At 42.4% G+C, this 22,143-nt stretch overlaps 2 protein-coding genes and 1 long non-coding RNA gene across 3 annotated transcripts; all 3 read left to right on the top strand.

The window, feature by feature from the left end:
- Positions 1–3,466: 3,466 nt before the first annotated feature.
- LOC134034688 (uncharacterized) lies at positions 3,467–22,095 on the top strand. Its single transcript, XR_009932258.1, has 2 exons — positions 3,467–3,830; positions 21,707–22,095. It is a non-coding gene; the product is annotated as an uncharacterized LOC134034688 (long non-coding RNA).
- LOC134035212 (E3 ubiquitin-protein ligase TRIM39-like) lies at positions 6,044–9,711 on the top strand. The gene is made up of 6 exons (XM_062480141.1): positions 6,044–6,657; positions 6,870–6,965; positions 7,065–7,295; positions 7,382–7,404; positions 7,490–7,608; positions 7,949–9,711. The coding sequence occupies exons 1-6, from the start codon at positions 6,253–6,255 to the stop codon at positions 8,485–8,487; spliced, it is 1,413 nt and encodes a 470-aa protein (XP_062336125.1). The 5' UTR covers positions 6,044–6,252; the 3' UTR covers positions 8,488–9,711.
- Positions 17,908–22,095, top strand: LOC134034681 (nuclear factor 7, ovary-like). Its single transcript, XM_062479196.1, has 6 exons — positions 17,908–18,525; positions 18,738–18,833; positions 18,933–19,163; positions 19,250–19,272; positions 19,358–19,476; positions 19,817–22,095. The coding sequence occupies exons 1-6, from the start codon at positions 18,121–18,123 to the stop codon at positions 20,353–20,355; spliced, it is 1,413 nt and encodes a 470-aa protein (XP_062335180.1). The 5' UTR covers positions 17,908–18,120; the 3' UTR covers positions 20,356–22,095.
- Positions 22,096–22,143: the final 48 nt, after the last annotated feature.

The following is a 22,143-nucleotide window of genomic DNA, read 5'->3' on the forward strand; positions in this document are numbered from 1 at the left end:
TTAAGAGCATTGAGCTCTAAGTTGTTCTGGCTGCACCAAGTCACCAGGTTGGCCGCTTCCCACCTTATGGTGGTTTATTTTACTCCTAGCTAAGTAACCAAGGTAACTTATACCTCTGAACTAGCCTGCTCTGTGTTAGCTGTGTTGCAAAGAATTTAAAACAGAAGGAAACAAAGACAGAGGACTTTTGTTCTGTCTGTGTTTGGTGTAAAGAGTGAAGACGTATTTATATAGGACCCAAGTGCTCTGAAAGTACCAAGTCAATGAAGGGAATAGTTAAGCACAAGTTCAAGACAATATCAACATATTTATTACAGATCTGTAAGGTGCAGTTGTCTGATACACCCAAGTTGAGCATCTCAGAGGACTGCACAAAGAATACAGTAATGAAGGGCAGTTAAATAGTATCACAATATGGGAGGTTTTACTCTCACAAGAAATGTTGGGGGTTGACATCAACACAGCCTTCGCAAGCCCAAACAGAAGACGCTGCATTCATGTTGCTAGATAGTTTGTTTAGGCTTCAGATAAGGCTCCTAGAAATGGCCCTGACGTTCCATGTTCTCATGAGATAATATAGCAGGGTATAGTTCAAATGTTCTTTATTATATTCAGAGCATTCCAAACAGTATAAAAGTAATAAAGTAATCATTAGTTATTGTTAATTGAGCAGTGGTTAAAGACCACTGACCTCTTGACAAACAAGGAGTCTATTAGTGTTAACACTGGGAGATACATTTTACGAGTCCCCTCACAAATGTACTTGGTCTTAAGGATCATACAACAGTAGTCAGTGGGGATTTCAAATAATAGTGAGGAGAACCTATAACAGGGGATATACAGTATATATATGCTGCCTTGCCCTAGAAAAGGGGTTTGCCTGCACCTCTGCGTTCACTGTTTTGAATCCTGCTACAGTGTGATTTGCAAATGTATTTAATGAAGAGGAAATAATATTAATATGTTCTGCCAAAAATCCAAGTCCAAAAGCAGGTATATGGGACCAGCCTACGCGCAGTTCCTAGCGGCCTCCACACTGAAGACTGCTCTAGACCTTTTGGACCTCTCTAGCGCTGTGGGGTGTGTTTTGATACAGGGCTTGATCAAGCTCTGGGCTTTAGAAACGGGGATGACGGCTCTAGTTGTCCTCAATATTACGAGGGAGCAACAACCTCTCCAGCTTCTGGGGAGAAAATGATAAGCAGTAGAATGACATAAATAGGCATATCCCAGGGGGGCAACCAGGCCCATCCCAAATGAGGCCTCCCTGTCTCCAGCCCTGTTCCTGTCTAGATAAATATCTATTATCTCAGTACGTCAGGCTCTAATTCCCCAGTCTGTCTCCAACCTTTTTGGCAAGGGGTTTCCTGTAATAGTTAAATATTTCTTACATTGGGAGTTGGGACACACCTAAAAAATTGAAAGAATGTTGCCTTTTGTCATTACTGTCGAGATTCTTTCCCCTATACTACACACACAAAGTGGAGGCATTACATCTATGATTACATCAATGGCAAGAGGTACAGGTGGTATACGTGAAAAGGTTTGATTTTCAGGTTAGTATTTGTAGTAAATAGTATCACAATATGGGAGGTTTTACTCTTACAAGAAACGTGCATTCCAAACAGTATAAAAGTTATAAAGTAATCATTAGTTATTAGTTAGTTTTTCACGATATGACTCATCTTAAATTAATGTACGTGTTTACTTTATCTCCAAAGAACATATTAATTTAAATAAACACAAATTGATGTCACATTCACTGTTTTCAAAAGCCATTGGTTCATTAATTGACATCAGATAAGGCCTAAACTAAGCAGTGCGTCTAGACAAGTTAAAACCAAATATGACGTGTCGGTTCTTCGACGACCCTGTGGATGAAGGTGTTCAGATTATACAAAGAGCATTTATCCCACCAGCCCCAAGGGTCTTCAGAGACAGTAGTAATGCACTGTGCTTCCCTTACCAGTATCTGTGGAGAAGCGATAGGTTCAGCAGGCTCAGCTTAGTTTATCTAGATAGGTATTATTGTCATTCTTTAAAAAGAAAAACACTTTAGCAACTCTTAAAGATGCTGTAAAGTGGAATTGAAAATGAATTTTAAGTTCATCACACCACAGAAGAATGTGTTGTTAACTAATTTGACTTTTTATTCAACGACATAAAGTATTTTCATTGTTTAAAGTAGTTTAAAGGTTGACAAGCCTCTGTATTACTTAATCCTCTCCTTAGGGCTTCCCCAATATTATAGATGCAATATACTGTCCCCATGGGTGTATCCAGGCCCACTGGAAGACTCAGGGGGTGACTGCCTGGTGCCCCCAGGGTTGAAAAAGCTTTTCTAAATTGCCCTATTGTGCGTGCATAATCTGAACTTGTCTAGCTTGAATAGCCGTTGATTGTTAGTGGAACGGAACATTAGAGGCAGGGATGGAGAGACAGGGGGAGAGAGAAAGAGAGGGGGAAGAGAGGGAGGGGTGGAGAGACAGGGAGAGAGAGAGAAAGAGAGGGGCAGAGAGGGTGGGAGGGAGCGAGCGAGGGAAGGAGAAAGAAGAGAAAGAGGGACGAAGCGAGGGAGACAGAGAATGAAGACAGAGGGAGAAAGAAAAGAGAGAGGGAGGGCGAGAGGGAGGGAGAAAGAGATGGAAGTAGAAGCAGAGATAGAGAGAGGGAACTTCACCCTCTACTAAATTATTCCTACGGTAACACACCAATCCTCCGGTACATGTGCTTTTCTTCTGCTGTTCTTACCTGACTTTGTCTCTCTTTCTCCTCTCTCTCCTTCTCTCTCTCTCCCTCGTGCCCCTGAAGGCTGCCCTCAGAAACCCTGTGCCAGCGCCGACGGCCAGGCAGACCCCCTGTGGCGGAGCAGCCAGTCTCGTACCTCATCCCACCAATGTCTGCTGCCACAGACCCCTGGAACCTGGACTCAGGTGAGGCGGAGCTGTACACACACACACACACCATGCTGTCAGCTAAATTTACAGTTAGTAATTTAGCAGACGCTCTTATCCAGAGCGACTTACAGTAAGTACAGGGACATTCCCCGAGGCAAGTAGGGTGAAGTACCTTGCCCAAGGACACATCATTTTGCACGGCCAGGAATCGAACCAGCAACCTTCTGATTACTTGCCCAATTCCCTAACCGCTCAGCCACCTGACTCCTCCTATCAGAACGAGAGAACTCCACAGTGGTCATCATTTTGCCAAAAACACTTTGGTCTTACGTTCTCATGCTTGGTTTCCCAGGTGGATTGAATATATTATACTGTATAAAGATGACTGTTCATCAATCTACTGAGAGTAAACGAGAACTAGAGGTTTTACAAATGTTTTATGTTGAAATGCTACTTTGGGCGCTTTGTGTACGTGTGAGGTCTTGGGGTCAAAGGTCAAAGGTGAGAGGTCAGTGAGTGTTAATTGACTTAATCCACTGTGCTTCTGGATTGAGTCACTTAGCCTTTCTACGGACTTAGAGCCCATGAAGAAGAAACTAACACACACACCTATACAGGCTGACACACATCTACACCAAACACACATGCGCACACTTACCTGAACCACAACCACACACACTCACCCAATCCACATACATGTTCACACACTCGCCTACACTCACACACAAACACTCATATGCTCACCTACATGCATACACTCACTGGAAACACACCCACACAAACGTAGACACACACATCAATGATGATTCCTGAAAAACACACATATTATGTGTGGAAAGGAGGTGTGTGTGTCATTGGAAGGAGATGCTTCTATGCATCACTCAGATGGTGAAAGCTGCACAGCTCTCAGAGTACAGATGAGTCTGTCTACTAGTGCCACCGAAGACCCAGGACCCAGGTCTTTATATCATGAATTACTTTAAATATATACGCCCCCCCCCAAAAACAAAAAACAAAAGCGCCCCATACACTATTTTTGTTTAGGGCCCCCAAAACCCTAAGGCCGGCTCTGCCTATGAGGATCGACTTAAAGGGAACAACAGTGAGGAGAATGTATGTCTGTCCACTCCAGACTCCTCCATGACTGGAGCAGGAGGGAGAGGCTGTCTGGTATCCACTGGTGTAGGGCCAGCCTCCTCTCATTGCAGTCCAGTATTAATCACTGGGAGGAGCTGGAGATCTGATCCTGGATCAGAAGCTGGGAACTACTTTTACTCATGTCAGGTGACATGTCATCTGTAACAGTTGCCATTCCGTCTGGTGGTGGAATAACCACACTCCTTCTGCAATTCATCTCGCTGACACACACAGACACACACAAACACGTACTCATACACACAGACACACACACACACACCTCAAACACCTGTATTTTATGAACAGAGATGAGATTGTTCAGAGACCAGTGTAGCGGGGTTTGCTCGTTTAAAGATAGAAATACTTAATTTATCATAAAGTCTGGGGCACCACCTCTTATTGTTAAAGGGATAGAGGAAACCTTATTGAATAATATTTAAATAATAGCCTTTGTAATAATCAGTCTAATCTTAAGTCGTGAATTCTATGAAAGTAGAGCAGATCAGATAACGTGAGTGATACGCGAATATTATACACAATGATTTATTTAGGAGAATGTAATTATAATGAACAAATACCAGATAAGTTATGGGTTAGTCAGAGTATTACAGTGGCTGGATGCAAATGAGGGCGAGCAACACAATGGCTGTGTAGAGCGTGTAAAGGGGGGAGGGAGAGAGAGAGAGGGGTAGAGAGGGACAGGTAGGCCTTTGTGGTAACAATGGACGAGCAGGGGCAACTGACTTAGCAAGGGTTAAGCTAACTCATTTGTAAAATACAATCAAACATCAACAATTTAATCACAACATGCCAATATGTCACCGGTAAGAAATATTGCAAATCGTAGTTACTTTTGTCGGTTTGAAGAAGGGTAGAGTCAATGGTTTCGTTATCGTCCAACAAAAATAGAACAACGGAATCTTTGGCCAAAGTTCCGGGCGCTCAGTGAATTTGCAGGTTGAGAGGAATAGTTTAGAAATGTAGCTAGCACTTCAGTTTAATCCTACGAACAAGCGAGGGTGATTGTACGTTTGGGGGTTTTATACTCCAAAGAACAAGGGGGGGTCCCCGTGAAGGTGACCTCTTTCATTGGTCAGTTTCCCCCCACCTGGGCGTCGTCCTGAGATCTGCCTAGGTGTGAAGTAGCTGTACCTTTTGAGTTCCGTTATTTCAACTGTCCATGGAATGCTCAAACTTCAGAATATAACAATACAACATTCGTAAATGGTTTTGTTAGTATGGTACAATCATTTTGATATCAAGATTGGCTGACTTAACTATACTTGAAGGGAAGTTATAATCAAACCTCAATTAAACAACGTTCTAAGTAAATGGGAAAAACACACATTATAACACATCAACTACTGTCATTGAAATAGTGTCCATGAGCCATGTAGTCCTTGAGAATATGTTTGTAAATCCACATAAGAAAGTTCTTCCTTGTAAATCCTTTGTCTGATACTGTGGGCCGTGTGGCCTCTGTATCTGACCCCATGCTGGGTCAGAAGCTTTGAAGCTTCTCCTCTGGGAGAAGGACAAAGGGGGAAGACCCTTTCCTTGTCGGGGGTAGGAGAAGGTGTGATGGTACCGTGCTTTGTCTGTGGACTGTGCTACACCAGACTGTCACTCAAGTCCTCCTTTCTCTTCTGTTCAGTTCAATAAAGATTCACTGGATTCAGTACTTGAGTATTCCAGTGTTTTTGTCTGTGTGTGTGTGTATGTGTGTGTACAAGGTTGGTATATAAACCCCTCCATCAGGAGAGATTATAATTTCTGCCTCTGTGAGAAATGTGCTGCCCCTCTGTGGTTGCATGTTGCCACTGCTACCAGGGAAAGGTTATTTTTGTACGTTTTTAAAGAGAGACCTGTTAATCATTTTGCTGTTCATTCAATACACACTGATACAGTTTACTTCCTGGTCTCCTGAAGCCCCGCCTACTACGTGACTCACCTGTCAGAATACAGGGAGCAGAGTTCAGTGTTTCTCTGCTCACCAACAGGCTCTGAGATCCACCTTTCTGCTCTGAGAAAAAACTGGACACAACTCACAACTCACACTGAGAAGAGAGATCCTGCCTTTACACAACTACAGGAGGAAATACTTTAATTTACAGAGACTTTAACTAGCTTCTGACTGGATCAGTACGTTTTAAACACTTTGACACCAAAGTGAAAGTAAACTTCAGATCACGGCAGGAGGGTGTGACTGGGTCAGAAAATGGCATCCAGCTCGTCTCTCCCAGAGGAGGATCTCTCCTGTCCTGTGTGCTGTGACATCTTTAAAGATCCTGTCCTGCTGTCATGTAGCCACAGCTTCTGTAAAGCCTGTCTGCAGGAATACTGGAAGGGGAATAAAGAAAAGAATTGTCCAGTTTGCAGAAGAAAGTCATCAAGGGATTCCCCTCCCCTCAGCCTGGCTCTGAAGAACCTGTGTGAGTCCTTCTTACAGGAGAGACGTCAGAGAGCTTCAGCAGGGTCTGAGGTGCTCTGCAGTCTGCACAGTGAGAAACTCAAGCTCTACTGTCTGGATGATAAACAGACAGTGTGTGTGGTGTGTCGGGACTCTAAACTACACTCCAACCACAGATTCAGACCCATCGATGAAGCTGCACAGGGTCTCAAGGTATGATAACTAACTACAAGATATATGATCAACTTTACATACATATCCCTATACCTTACAGAAACAAAATATAAAGTATACATACGTATGCTTTATTTATTGTATGTGAAAAATCATATTCCTGTCAACTTGTTTTTACTTTTCGAATGGGTTTTGTCAAAAAATTTGATGACAAACCATTGTTTCTGAAAACATGTTTTGTATCATCCCAGGAGGAACTCCAGCCTGCTCTGAAGTCCTTACAGGAGAAGCTGAAGATCTTTAATGAAGTTAAACAAACCTGCGATCAAACAGCAAATCACATTAAGGTACAAATGTTTATTAATCAAATAATACAACACAGTTTTGACATAAATAAATAAAAACTCTGGTCAGCTGAACGTCTGTATGAACCTCCATGTCTCCAGGTCCAGACCAAGCACACAGAGAGACAAATTATGAAGAGGTTTTATAAGCTTCACCAGTTTCTACAAGAGGAACAGGATGCCAGGATAGCTGCAGTGAGGAAGGAGGAGGAGCAGAAGAGTCAGGTGATGAAGGAGAAGATTGAGGGGCTGAATAAAGAGATATCAACACTTTCACACACAATCAGAGCCATAGAGGAGGAGCTGAGAGCTGAAGACATCTCATTCCTGCAGGTCAGGACTGATCTCTCTACATTCATATGGAATGGCTGGCTGGGTGTGTTTATGAGTGTCTAACTTCATCTTCTGTATCTCCACAGAACTACAAGGACACAGTGAAAAGGTAAGTAACCTGCCTCCTATCTCTCTCTTCTCTGTGGTTGTGAACCCAACCCCACAGCAGCTCTGACTCCAGAATGTTCTTCCAGAGCCCAGTCCACTCTGCCGGATCCACAGCTGGTCTCAGGAGCGCTGATAGACGTGGCCAAACACCTGGGCAACCTGACCTTCAGAGTCTGGCAGAAGATGCAGAACATTGTCTCATACAGTGAGTTTTTGATCAAGTAATCATATCAATATTCAAATAGTACTACTAACAGTATCCTGTCTTAGTGTTCATGATCTGTCTTATGATGATCATACCTGTCCATAAACAATCCATGACAGTACAAGCTACTGAACATGACCATTGTTATGTATTGCATCTCACACCAATACCAGCCTAATATGTTGAATACAGCATGATCAATGTATTTAGAAAAACAATGACATCCACATACATGACATGTACAGTAATCATTGCTGGGTTTGTCATGGTGTCAACTCCTGGTGGGTGAGGGTGTAAACATCAAACACTGCATCAACACAAACCTGATCTCTCTCCTCAGCTCCTGTGACTCTGGACCCCAACACTGCCTACCCAGACCTCATCCTGTCTGAGGATCTGACCCGGGTGAGAGACAGTCAGGAGAGACAGCAGCTTCCTGACAACCCAGAGAGGTTTTATTACTATGGATGGGTCCTGGGCTCTGAGGGCTTTAACTCAAGGAAACACAGCTGGGATGTTGAGGTTGGAGACAGTACACACTGGTACCTGGGTGTGGTAACAGAGTCTGTCCAGAGGAAGGGAATCTTACAGGGTGGACACTGGGGAATCTGGTTCGATGATGATGAATACACAATATCCTCACAGGGATCACTCACTGTTCTCACAGTGAGACAGAAAGCCCAGAGGATCAGAGTGCAGCTGGATTGGGTCAGAGGAAAGCTGTCATTCTCTGACCCTGATAGAAACACACACCTACACACATTCACACACACCTTCACTGAGAGAGTGTTTCCATACATTCAAAATATCAGCACTCTCCACTCTCTGAGGATCTTACCAGTGAAGACCTCTGTAACAGTAGAACAGCACAGTCATTAGAGCTGATACCACATCTATCTGGAACAGTAGAACAGCACATTGGGTGTGTTTACAACCTTCCTGTCATGAAGGAAATCAACCTCTAACATGAGCATCCATGTACAAAGAACAAAGATCAACAGGTGTGATTATATTTTAGGTCGAATGGTGTTCTTCATGTATGACAGTGTCTGAATCAGAAGTCATTTAGCCTTGTTGAAACAAAAATGTATATAACGTCTGTTTATGCTATAAGGTGTGTGGAAGAAATTGCGTTTTCCTGTGAGCTTACATTATTCACTCAATCAATAGAACTAGTCATTGGATACTAGTTAGTATGTTCTCGTCTAAGCTTGCTATTAATAAGAGTAGGTTGTGTCTATGTGTCAGGGTTAATAGATGTTCGGGATCAGGAGAAAGTACTGGGTAAACGTCCTTTGTCATGACTACAAGGAGAGCGCCAACTATGATCTCTCTATTCTGAGTGGTCATGTGTTGGGAGCTGTGAATCTCTTTCTCTGAGACTGTTGTAACGTCATTACTGCCTGACTGTCACTATCTATGTTTACATTCCTGTGCCCTATAAAAGATGGTCCTCCGGCCTTCAGAGCTGAGAGAGACATGATTGAGACCTAAGCCTGGTGTTGGGTTGTCATTTATTGCCAGGGGTCTGTTTTTCTCTCCCAATCTGAAGATTGATAAATACTAATTAAAATACTAATTAAACTTAGTCACGCCGTTTATGAAGAGACGGACAAAACACTTTCTTCATCAGGTGTATGACAAAAGCCGTGTATCTTTTTTCTACAACTATTTGTCAAATTACATGCTTAGTCAGCGTACTTAATTGTTTTACTTGTTTACTGTTGAACAGGAATGTTGACTGTACCAAGCCTTAGTTTCTTTGTGAGCTCATAACATATTATAATCTATGAAATGATGTGATACTTTACACTGTTGTTCATCTCTCACCTTCTCCTGAGTTTGATTTAAATGATTCACTATTTTACCACTAGAGAGAGAAAGAGGACAGCATATTGTTCCACCAGTTGACTCTTTCAACCTTGTTGAACCAGTTTAGACACAGTACAACTCTTCACTGTTTGTCAAGCATCACATTCCAAACTCTGAAGGGTGGACATGTTCAAATAACTTTATTACTAGTCAGGTGGCTGAGCGGTTAGGGAATCAGGCTAGTAATCTGAAGGTTGCCAGTTTGATTCCCGGCCGTGCAAAATTGCGTTGTGTCCATGATATGGAAAAATTCTAACGGCACTGTGTAGATTTGAATAGTCAAGAGATGGCGGTTACAATAAATTTATTTTGCTTGTACAAATCAAGATTGAACAAAGTACTTTGTGATCAGTCATAACGAAGGAGGTGCTAGCCACAGGTCGTTCGCCAGAGTGATACAGAACAACCCCAAAACCCTGCCTTATATAAACTTTAGATCAAATGGTTATTCTGAACTCTGTGATTGGTCAGCACTGCTCAGTGACAGTGACTTCATATCAAGTTCCCACGGTTCTTTATTGTGGCCTCTCTCCCCAAACCAGTAGATAGTAAAACCACAGGGGTTCACCAGTCAAATGGTCAACTGTCCTTTGTGTGGGCCACTTCAAACAAGTCTACAGGAAGGGTCAGAGCAGCAGATCACAATAACAATACAGTTGAATCCACATTGTCTCCAGACCAACTGTCTCTTCCTCCCCAGGTGACAAGAACTCTCTCAGGTCACCCAGACTTCCCGTCTCCTAGTTATAAAACTGCAAATGGCATCTCTACCAAATGGAGTTGACTCTTAATCAACTTTATACTTCCGTTAAAACACATTCCTCATATATGAAACACACACATTAACTGTATTCCAAAATTTCCATGACAATTCCAAAATATATATATATTTTTTTTTTACAATTCCATAAACCCAAACAGTTAATTAAGAAAAATAATTCAAACATTAACATAAGAAATGCTAGTCTCAAGACAAAACCCATTGTACCCCGTACACCACAAAGTCCAGGTTGTCGGAACTGATGCCATCTTCAGTTGGATGTAGGCAAACTTCTGTCAGGCGGTGTAGTCTAGTCGAATCGATTGCAAACGACGATCAAATTGCTCAGGGCAACTTTCAACGACACTGCACTTTGCGCACAGCTCGGAAATTCCTTGGTACTACGCAGAACGCGTATCCTCTGCTTCCGTCTCCAGACAAGGTGCACGCAATGGTTAGCGTGTATCCACGTTGCTCTCCCCTCGATCTTAACCGCCAGATTAGTCGTCAGGAGAATCTGGTATGGCCCCGTCCACCTTGGGTTTTACCAGGCGTTTCAGGTCCTTCACCACGATCCAGTCCTCTGGTATCAAATCATGCAGCGGTCCAGTCATAGCAATAGTCTCCTTCACCTGCCTGTGAATCTCACACAAAATAGACTCCAAAAAGGTTGCACAGTGATAAACAAGCACATTCTCACAGGTCAGTTAAAGGTAACTGACTTCTTGTCGTCTGACTTAGTCTTCAAAGTTCTGTTCTCTCATTCAACTGAAGTGATTAACACAATGTTGAATCCTATCAACACCAAAATAACTTCCTTAAACAAGTGTGACCCATTATCATTACATAACCTCAAAGAAAAATCCCATCGAAAATAATCTAAATTAACAAAAGCTTGATCACTGAGCCCCTGAGAAGTCTAAAACTTCTTCCCATCAACAATCATTAAACAGTATCACTTCTCCAAAAATTGAACTCTACAAAATCCATCTATCAATACCCAAATAGTTTCTCTAACCTTAACTGTGAAGCTTATCATGTTTAAATTCCTTTTCTCATAATACTTATCCCACATATGAAGAACTGACAAAATGTCTATGCATCCATTACAAATCCTCTTGTATGCTAAAATAATGCATTCCTCTTGATATCACACAAACTGTAGAGGCATGATCTTTCCATGTGTTAACTTAGCAAAATCTCAAGATAAATGTTTTATGCAGACCATACAACCTCCATTTTTATTCTCATATCCTTCCTTTTTCCAAAACGCATTTTCTTGTGGGTAAGTCCAAGTTCGAATCTCCATTCCACCATTCCATTCTCCATCTGTCCGCTGTATTCTGTAATTCTTATCAAATATACTCAAACAAAACAAAATTCTCACTCTGGGTTAAATACAGTCCAATATTTTCAACTCAGCAATATCATATCAAACCCTCACAATCCTATCACAAATCCAAACTACTAAAGCTATATTCATAAAACCATAAAACCCCCATAGTCACTCTCTGTTTGGATCAGTCAGTCATCAGTCAGTCATAAATTCCTAAACGTCATCTCTTCCTCTCTAAGAAGCATGCGCTTCCCTTAAAGAATCTATAACAAATGTTGTATCAAGGTCACACAACAATTTTCCTCAAAAGAGTCCTGCAAGCCCAAATTTATCAAGTTAGGCTCATCCGGACATAGCAACATCATCTCATCACCTCCTGTAAACATATCAACATCAAAAACATATTCTAGTTAGTTCATCAATGCATTCAGGCAATCTAGAAACTGCTCCAGCTAGTATCAGCACTAGCATTTTCCCTGTGGAATAATCATAATTGTTAGAGTGAATTCCACATTTGCATTCAGCAAGTTGTTCTATAAGTGAAAATAAGAAACTTCCTGTTTCCATACCTTTCCCAAATCATATGTAACACCAATGATGTATTTAACTATCAGTAAATATTTTAACTCTTTTCCCTTTTATGAATTAACAAGCTTACACTGAAGCAACCAACTTTTGAACCAATTTGTATAAAATAAAACTATTTTTAGAAAACAGCCAAATTACGAATAACCTCAACTTTTAGTCTCTTATTATCTTTTCTTCAAAAACCTTTAGGAACAGTTCAAATGAATACCTTTAAATTTCAGATTCCCTTTTAATTTTTTTCTGTATTTAAATTCACCAAATCAAATCTCTCTTTTTCCAAGACATGTAGAAAACCAGCATCACTACCCTAAACCAGAATTTAATCTGTATGATTCCAAAATAAAACAGACCATAAAATGTTCTTAATGTAACCATTAGCCAAACATATACCCCATCTATATTTCTATATAGGTTAGATAGGTAGAACTTCATAACTTGCTTTGGCTGCAGTCCAGAACAAGCTACTTAGCACAACCATCACACCACAATTTATCAGACTTAATGAGTCTTCCCAAATTATTTCAAAACCAAGTTATCATAACCCTCTTTATGAACCAATACCATAATGATACAACCTCATCACAGCCTAACTGTTTATCCCAAAACATTGTACCATGCCCTTAAGACAAAAGAAAATATAAACTCTCCCTTTTTCTTTTAAACCTTTAAATTCACAATTTAACATAAACCCGTAAAACAAAACCTTATTCTTTAACTCCTCAAAAGTTTTATCAAAGCATGTAATGTATACACCTTTGAATATTCCTATATTTACCAGCTATCTCAATTACTCTTTGTTAGTGAATCAACTCAAATAAACAATCGCGCATTTCAAACTCGCATCAAACAGCGCGCTCTGGAACAAAGCAAAAAACTCAACCTTTTTTCTCTTTTTTTTTGTCTTCTTTTAAACAACACAGATGGTTGGCGTTTACCATCTATTCACTTAATTTTGCTAAAGTATAACTTTTCCAATCCAATTAGAACTAATTTATGAACCAGGGTCTAATTTCTGCATTTTTATGGAGACCATCACACACCACAGATTTTCCGCTCGTAAATACAAGTTCTGGTCTGAAAGGCTCCTACCTCCCTGTTTGGCTAGGATTTAGAACAAATGTTAAATCATACATTCGTAAACCACCAAACTTCGAATTCATCTAAACGGACACATCTTTCACCATTAATACTCACATAATTATGCAGAATTACACCCTCTGGGATCACCTTTGTAAAACTCATCGTAACGGGACTTTTTTTTTGTAGCCCCCACCTTTCCTCGGAATTTCTGAAACTCATTTAAAATGTCCTCAAACAAACAAAAACCTTGTTAGCAAATGTCTCAAAATACTCATCACGTAACATATTTCAAAAGTAACCAAATTAATATGTAAATTCGCTTCAAATTGATCTATTTCTCTAAATTTTCGTCTTAGTCAATTTCTCAATTTCCATCTGCGCATGCGTCATGCGGTTACTCATCCTGGATCTCAAATATCAAGCTGCAATTCCTTTACTAGCCTGTACCCGCCTGTCGGTGTGTTAGTTTGTTGGCCAATGTCGTTGCCATAGTTGCAAATTCAACTTCCTGGACTCTCCTTTGTCTCAGGACAGAACAAAATGTAGGGGCCTCCTCTGGCCACACACACACACACACACACACACACACACACACTGGGAGGTGTCTGGGATGATCTCTGGGGGGCATTGTCATCATCAAGGCCTCAGGCAAGGCTGTCTTGGTACAGTGTTTACACATGAGCTTCACAGCACAACAGGAGCACCAACATACGGCAATGGTGGTTATTATGACAGCAAACACTGGAATGAGGAAGGAAATAATTTGACCTCCCAGATCTCCAAATTTACCCCTTACCCATGAACCTATTTTCCCCATCCACCCATCATCTTGTGGGGATTCACCGAATGTTTTAGCCAGTGTTTCAAGGTTTTGAATGATGATGGACATGTTGTTGGAGGCTGAGAGTAGAGTGGCGCATCTTTCTCCTTTTAAATTGCGTGCACCTCTGCGTTCACTGTTTTGAATCCTGCTACAGTGAGATTTGCAAATGTATTTAATGAAGAGGAAATATTATTAATATGTTCTGCCAAAAATCCAAGTCCAAAAGCAGGTATATGGGACCAGCCTACGCGCTCAGCTTCAGTAATGCCCCAGTTCCTAGTGGCCTCCACACTGAAGACTGCTCTAGACCTTTTGGACCTCTCTAGCGCTGTGGGGTGTGTTTTGATACAGGGCTTGATCAAGCTCTGGGCTTTAGAAACGGGGATGACGGCTCTAGTTGTCCTCAATATTACGAGGGAGCAACAACCTCTCCAGCTTCTGGGGAGAAAATGATAAGCAGTAGAATGACATAAATAGGCATATCCCAGGGGGGCAACCAGGCCCATCCCAAATGAGGCCTCCCTGTCTCCAGCCCTGTTCCTGTCTAGATAAATATCTATTATCTCAGTACGTCAGGCTCTAATTCCCCAGTCTGTCTCAAACCTTTTTGGCAAGGGGTTTCCTGTAATAGTTAAATATTTCTTACATTGGGAGTTGGGACACACCTAAAAAATTGAAAGTTGCCTTTTGTCATTACTGTCGAGATTCTTTCCCCTATACTACACACACAAAGTGGAGGCATTACATCTATGATTACATCAATGGCAAGAGGTACAGGTACAGTATAAAAGTTATAAAGTAATCATTAGTTATTAGTTAGTTTTTCACGATATGACTCAGCTTAAATTAATGTACGTGTTTACTTTATCTCCAAAGAACATATTAATTTAAATAAACACAAATTGATGTCACATTCACTGTTTTCAAAAGCCATTGGTTCATTAATTGACATCAGATAAGGCCTAAACTAAGCAGTGCGTCTAGACAAGTTACAACCAAATATGACGTGTCGGTTCTTTGACGACCCTGTGGATGAAGGTGTTCAGATTATACAAAGAGCATTTATCCCACCAGCCCCAAGGGTCTTCAGAGACAGTAGTAATGCACTGTGCTTCCCTTACCAGTATCTGTGGAGAAGCGATAGGTTCAGCAGGCCCAGCTTAGTTTATCTAGATAGGTATTATTGTCATTCTTTAAAAAGAAAAACACTTTAGCAACTCTTAAAGATGCTGTAAAGTGGAATTGAAAATGAATTTTAAGTTCATCACACCACAGAAGAATGTGTTGTTAACTAATTTGACTTTTTATTCAACGACATAAAGTATTTTCATTGTTTAAAGTAGTTTAAAGGTTGACAAGCCTCTGTATTACTTAATCCTCTCCTTAGGGCTTCCCCAATATTATAGATGCAATATACTGTCCCCATGGGTGTATCCAGGCCCACTGGAAGACTCAGGGGGTGACTGCCTGGTGCCCCCAGGGTTGAAAAAGCTTTTCTAAATTGCCCTATTGTGCGTGCATAATCTGAACTTGTCTAGCTTGAATAGCCGTTGATTGTTAGTGGAACGGAACATTAGAGGCAGGGATGGAGAGACAGGGGGAGAGAGAAAGAGAGGGGGAAGAGAGGGAGGGGTGGAGAGACAGGGAGAGAGAGAGAAAGAGAGGGGCAGAGAGGGTGGGAGGGAGCGAGCGAGGGAAGGAGAAAGAAGAGAAAGAGGGACGAAGCGAGGGAGACAGAGAATGAAGACAGAGGGAGAAAGAAAAGAGAGAGGGAGGGAGGGAGGGAGGGAGGGAGGGAGGGAGGGAGAGATGGAAGTAGAAGCAGAGATAGAGAGAGGGAACTTCACCCTCTACTAAATTATTCCTACGGTAACACACCAATCCTCCGGTACATGTGCTTTTCTTCTGCTGTTCTTACCTGACTTTGTCTCTCTTTCTCCTCTCTCTCCTTCTCTATCTCTCCCTCGTGCCCCTGAAGGCTTCCCTCAGAAACCCTGTGCCAGCGCCGACGGCCAGGCAGACCCCCTGTGGCGGAGCAGCCAGTCTCGTACCTCATCCCACCAATGTCTGCTGCCACAGACCCCTGTAACCTGGACTCAGGTGAGGCGGAGCTGTACACACACACACGCTGTCAGCTAAATTTACATTTACAGTTAGTAATTTAACAGACGCTCTTATCCAGAGCGACTTACAGTAAGTACAGGGACATTCCCCCGAGGCAAGTAGGGTGAAGTGCCTTGCCCAAGGACACAACATCATTTTGCACGGCCAGGAATCGAACCAGCAACCTTCTGATTACTTGCCCAATTCCCTAACCGCTCAGCCACCTGACTCCTCCTATCAGAATGAGAGAACTCCACAGTGGTCATCATTTTGCCCAAAACACTTTGGTCTTACGTTCTCATGCTTGGTTTCCCAGGTGGATTGAATGGATTATACTGTATAAAGATGACTGTTCATCAATCTACTGAGAGTAAACGAGAACTAGAGGTTTTACAAATGTTTTATGTTGAAATGCTACTTTGGGCGCTTTGTGTACGTGTGAGGTCTTGGGGTCAAAGGTCAAAGGTGAGAGGTCAATGAGTGTTAATTGACTTAATCCACTGTGCGTCTGGATTGAGTCACTTACCCTTTCTACGGACTTAGAGCCCATGAAGAAGAAACTAACACACACACCTATACAGGCTTACACACGTCTACACCAAACACACATGCGCACACTTACCTGAACCACAACCACACACACTCACCCACACAAACGTAGACACACACATCAATGATGATTCATGAAAAACACACATATTATGTGTGGAAAGGAGGTGTGTGTGTCATTGGAAGGAGATGCTTCTATGCATCACTCAGATGGTGAAAGCTGCCCAGCTCTCAGAGTACAGATGAGTCTGTCTACTAGTGCCACCGAAGACCCAGGACACTCTTCAAACTGTCGTCTTTATATCATGAATTACTTTAAATATATACGCCCCCCCCCAAAAACAAAAAACAAAAGCGCCCCATACACTATTTTTGTTTAGGGCCCCCAAAACCCTAAGGCCGGCTCTGCCTATGAGGATCGACTTAAAGGGAACAACAGTGAGGAGAATGTATGTCTGTCCACTCCAGACTCCTCCATGACTGGAGCAGGAGGGAGAGGCTGTCTGGTATCCACTGGTGTAGGGCCAGCCTCCTCTCATTGCAGTCCAGTATTAATCACTGGGAGGAGCTGGAGATCTGATCCTGGATCAGAAGCTGGGAACTACTTTTACTCATGTCAGGTGACATGTCATCTGTAACAGTTGCCATTCCGTCTGGTGGTGGAATAACCACACTCCTTCTGCAATTCATCTCGCTGACACACACAGACACACACAAACACGTACTCATACACACAGACACACACACACACACCTCAAACACCTGTATTTTATGAACAGAGATGAGATTGTTCAGAGACCAGACTGTCACTCAAGTCCTCCTTTCTCTTCTGTTCAGTTCAATAAAGATTCACTGGATTCAGTACTTGAGTATTCCAGTGTTTTTGTCTGTGTGTGTGTGTATGTGTGTGTACAAGGTTGGTATATAAACCCCTCCATCAGGAGAGATTATAATTTCTGCCTCTGTGAGAAATGTGCTGCCCCTCTGTGGTTGCATGTTGCCACTGCTACCAGGGAAAGGTTATTTTTGTACGTTTTTAAAGAGAGACCTGTTAATCATTTTGCTGTTCATTCAATACACACTGATACAGTTTACTTCCTGGTCTCCTGAAGCCCCGCCTACTACGTGACTCACCTGTCAGAATACAGGGAGCAGAGTTCAGTGTTTCTCTGCTCACCAACAGGCTCTGAGATCCACCTTTCTGCTCTGAGAAAAAACTGGACACAACTCACAACTCACACTGAGAAGAGAGATCCTGCCTTTACACAACTACAGGAGGAAATACTTTAATTTACAGAGACTTTAACTAGCTTCTGACTGGATCAGTACGTTTTAAACACTTTGACACCAAAGTGAAAGTAAACTTCAGATCACGGCAGGAGGGTGTGACTGGGTCAGAAAATGGCATCCAGCTCGTCTCTCCCAGAGGAGGATCTCTCCTGTCCTGTGTGCTGTGACATCTTTAAAGATCCTGTCCTGCTGTCATGTAGCCACAGCTTCTGTAAAGCCTGTCTGCAGGAATACTGGAAGGGGAATAAAGAAAAGAATTGTCCAGTTTGCAGAAGAAAGTCATCAAGGGATTCCCCTCCCCTCAGCCTGGCTCTGAAGAACCTGTGTGAGTCCTTCTTACAGGAGAGACGTCAGAGAGCTTCAGCAGGGTCTGAGGTGCTCTGCAGTCTGCACAGTGAGAAACTCAAGCTCTACTGTCTGGATGATAAACAGACAGTGTGTGTGGTGTGTCGGGACTCTAAACTACACTCCAACCACAGATTCAGACCCATCGATGAAGCTGCACAGGGTCTCAAGGTATGATAACTAACTACAAGATATATGATCAACTTTACATACATATCCCTATACCTTACAGAAACAAAATATAAAGTATACATACGTATGCTTTATTTATTGTATGTGAAAAATCATATTCCTGTCAACTTGTTTTTACTTTTCGAATGGGTTTTGTCAAAAAATTTGATGACTAACCATTGTTTCTGAAAACATGTTTTGTATCATCCCAGGAGGAACTCCAGCCTGCTCTGAAGTCCTTACAGGAGAAGCTGAAGATCTTTAATGAAGTTAAACAAACCTGCGATCAAACAGCAAATCACATTAAGGTACAAATGTTTATTAATCAAATAATACAACACAGTTTTGACATAAATAAATAAAAACTCTGGTCAGCTGAACGTCTGTATGAACCCCCATGTCTCCAGGTCCAGACCAAGCACACAGAGAGACAAATTATGAAGAGGTTTTATAAGCTTCACCAGTTTCTACAAGAGGAACAGGATGCCAGAATAGCTGCAGTGAGGAAGGAGGAGAAGCAGAAGAGTCAGGTGATGAAGGAGAAGATTGAGGGGCTGAACAAAGAGATATCAACACTTTCACACACAATCAGAGCCATAGAGGAGGAGCTGAGAGCTGAAGACATCTCATTCCTGCAGGTCAGGACTGATCTCTCTACATTCATATGGAATGGCTGGCTGGGTGTGTTTATGAGTGTCTAACTTCATCTTCTGTATCTCCACAGAACTACAAGGACACAGTGAAAAGGTAAGTAACCTGCCTCCTATCTCTCTCTTCTCTGTGGTTGTGAACCCAACCCCACAGCATCTCTGACTCCAGAATGTTCTTCCAGAGCCCAGTCCACTCTGCCGGATCCACAGCTGGTCTCAGGAGCGCTGATAGACATGGCCAAACACCTGGGCAACCTGACCTTCAGAGTCTGGGAGAAGATGCAGGACATTGTCACATACAGTGAGTTTTTGATCAAGTAATCATATCAATATTCAAAAAGTACTACTAACAGTATCCTGTCTTAGTGTTCATGATCTGTCTTATGATGATCATACCTGTCCATAAACAATCCATGACAGTACAGGCTACTGAACATGACCATTGTTATGTATTGCATCTCACACCAATACCAGCCTAATATGTTGAATACAGCATGATCAATGTATTTAGAAAAACAATGACATCCACATACATGACATGTACAGTAATCATTGCTGGGTTTGTCATGGTGTCAACTCCTGGTGGGTGAGGGTGTAAACATCAAACACTGCATCAACACAAACCTGATCTCTCTCCTCAGCTCCTGTGACTCTGGACCCCAACACTGCCCATCCAGACCTCATCCTGTCTGAGGATCTGACCAGTGTGAGATACAGTCAGAAGAGACAGCAGCTTCCTGACAACCCAGAGAGGTTTGATTACTATGGATGGGTCCTGGGCTGTGAGGGCTTTAACTCAGGGACACACAGCTGGGATGTTGAGGTTGGAGACAGTACAGTCTGGGACCTGGGTGTGTTAACAGAGTCTGTCCAGAGGAAGGGAATCTTACAGGGTGGACACTGGGGAATCTGGTTCGATGATGATGAATACACAATATCCTCACAGGGATCACTCACTGTTCTCACAGTGAGACAGAAAGCCCAGAGGATCAGAGTGCAGCTGGACTGGGACAGAGGAAAGTTGTCATTCTCTGACCCTGAAAAAAACACACACGTACACACATTCACACACACCTTCACTGAGAGAGTCTTTCCATACATTGCAAATGACTGCACTCTCCACCCTCTGAGGATCTTACCAGTGAAGGCCTCTGTAACAGTAGAACAGCACAGTCACTAGAGCTGATACCACCTCTATCTGGAACAGTAGAACAGCACATTTGTGTGTTTACAACCTTCCTGTCATGAAGGAAAACAACCTCTAACATGAGCATCCAGGTACAAAGAAGAAAGATCAGCAGGAGTGATTATATTTTAAGGAAGAATGGTGCTCTTCATGTATGACAGTGTCTGAATCAGAAGTCATTTAGCCTTGCTGAAAAAAAAATATATATAACGCCTGTTTAGGCTGTAATGTGCATGTACACTATGACAACACATTTTCTACAAATATTTGCCAAATCAAATGCTTAGTCAGCGTACTTAATTGTGATACTTGTTTACTGTTGAACATGAATGTTGACTGTACTAAGCTTTAGTTTCTTTGTGAGCTCATAACATATTATAATCTATGAAATGATGTGATAGTTGACACTGTTGGTCATCTCTCACCTTCTCCTGAGTTTGATTTAAAAAAGTCACTGTTTTACCACTAGAGGGAGAAAGAGGACAGCAGATTGTTCCTCCAGTTGACTCTTTCAACCCAGTTTAGACACAGTACAACTCTTCACTGTTTATCAAGCATCACATTCCAAACTCTGAAGGGTGGACATGTTCAAATAACTTAATTACTACTTACAAAAATCCCAACATTAGAAGTCATCAGTATAAAAACACATGATCAAATGTAGAGATGCGGACACATATCAACAGCTGGTGATCAGCTGGGAGGGTGGGGACAGGAGTGGGGCTCCGTCCTAAAACAGCTGTCCTCTACACCCAGACTCTACTGTCCTCTACACCCAGACTCCACTGTCCTCTACACCCAGACTCCACTGTCCTCTACACCCAGACTCCACTGTCCTCTACACCCAGACTGCACTGTCCTCTACACCCAGACTGCACTGTCCTCTACACCCAGACTGCACTGTCCTCTACACCCAGACTGCACTGTCCTCTACACCCAGACTGCACTGTCCTCTACACCCAGACTGCACTGTCCTCTACACCCAGACTCCACTGGAGGACCACGGTGGAGGGGGGAGGGGGTACTGGGGGATGGAGGACTGGGCTCTGGTAGAGAGACTCAGAGGACAGGGTGGAGCTAGAAGCTCCCTGTAGCAGATGTGTAGAATGTCAGCCTTCTGGACACTGGCCATTCATTTGAAGTTATACTTGGCCAAGAAAAGTCAGCTCTCTTGACATTTGTTATTCATTCAATATTCCATCTCGACAAAATGTTAGCCTTCTGGACACTTTTTGTAGGTTTTCTAAAATGTCTGCCTGGTGCGTTGTGAAATGTTGGTCTGGTGACCTGTGAGGTTCAACTTAAAGGGAACAACAGTGAGAGAATGTATGTCTGTCCACTCCAGACTCCTCCATGACTGGAGCAGGAGGGAGAGGCTGGCTGGTATCCACTGGTGTAGGGCCAGCCTCCTCTCATTGCAGTCCAGTATTAATCACTGGGAGGAGCTGGAGATCTGATCCTGTATCAGAAGCTGGGAACTACTTTTACTCATGTCAGGTGACAGGTCATCTGTAACAGTTGTCATTCCGTCTGGTGGTGGAATAACCACACTCCATCTGCCATTCATCTAGCTGACACACACACACAAACACGTACTCATACACACAGACACACACACACATACACACACCTCTGTATTTTGTGAACAGAGATGAGATTGTTCAGAGACCAGACTGTCACTCAAGTCCTCCTTTCTCTTCTGTTCAGTTCAATAAAGATTCATTGGATTCAGTACTTGAGTATTCCAGTGTTTTTATGTGTGTGCATTAGTGTATCTCTGTG

Source organism: Osmerus eperlanus, chromosome 15 (assembly GCF_963692335.1).
Source record: "Osmerus eperlanus chromosome 15, fOsmEpe2.1, whole genome shotgun sequence".
NCBI lineage: Eukaryota > Metazoa > Chordata > Actinopteri > Osmeriformes > Osmeridae > Osmerus > Osmerus eperlanus.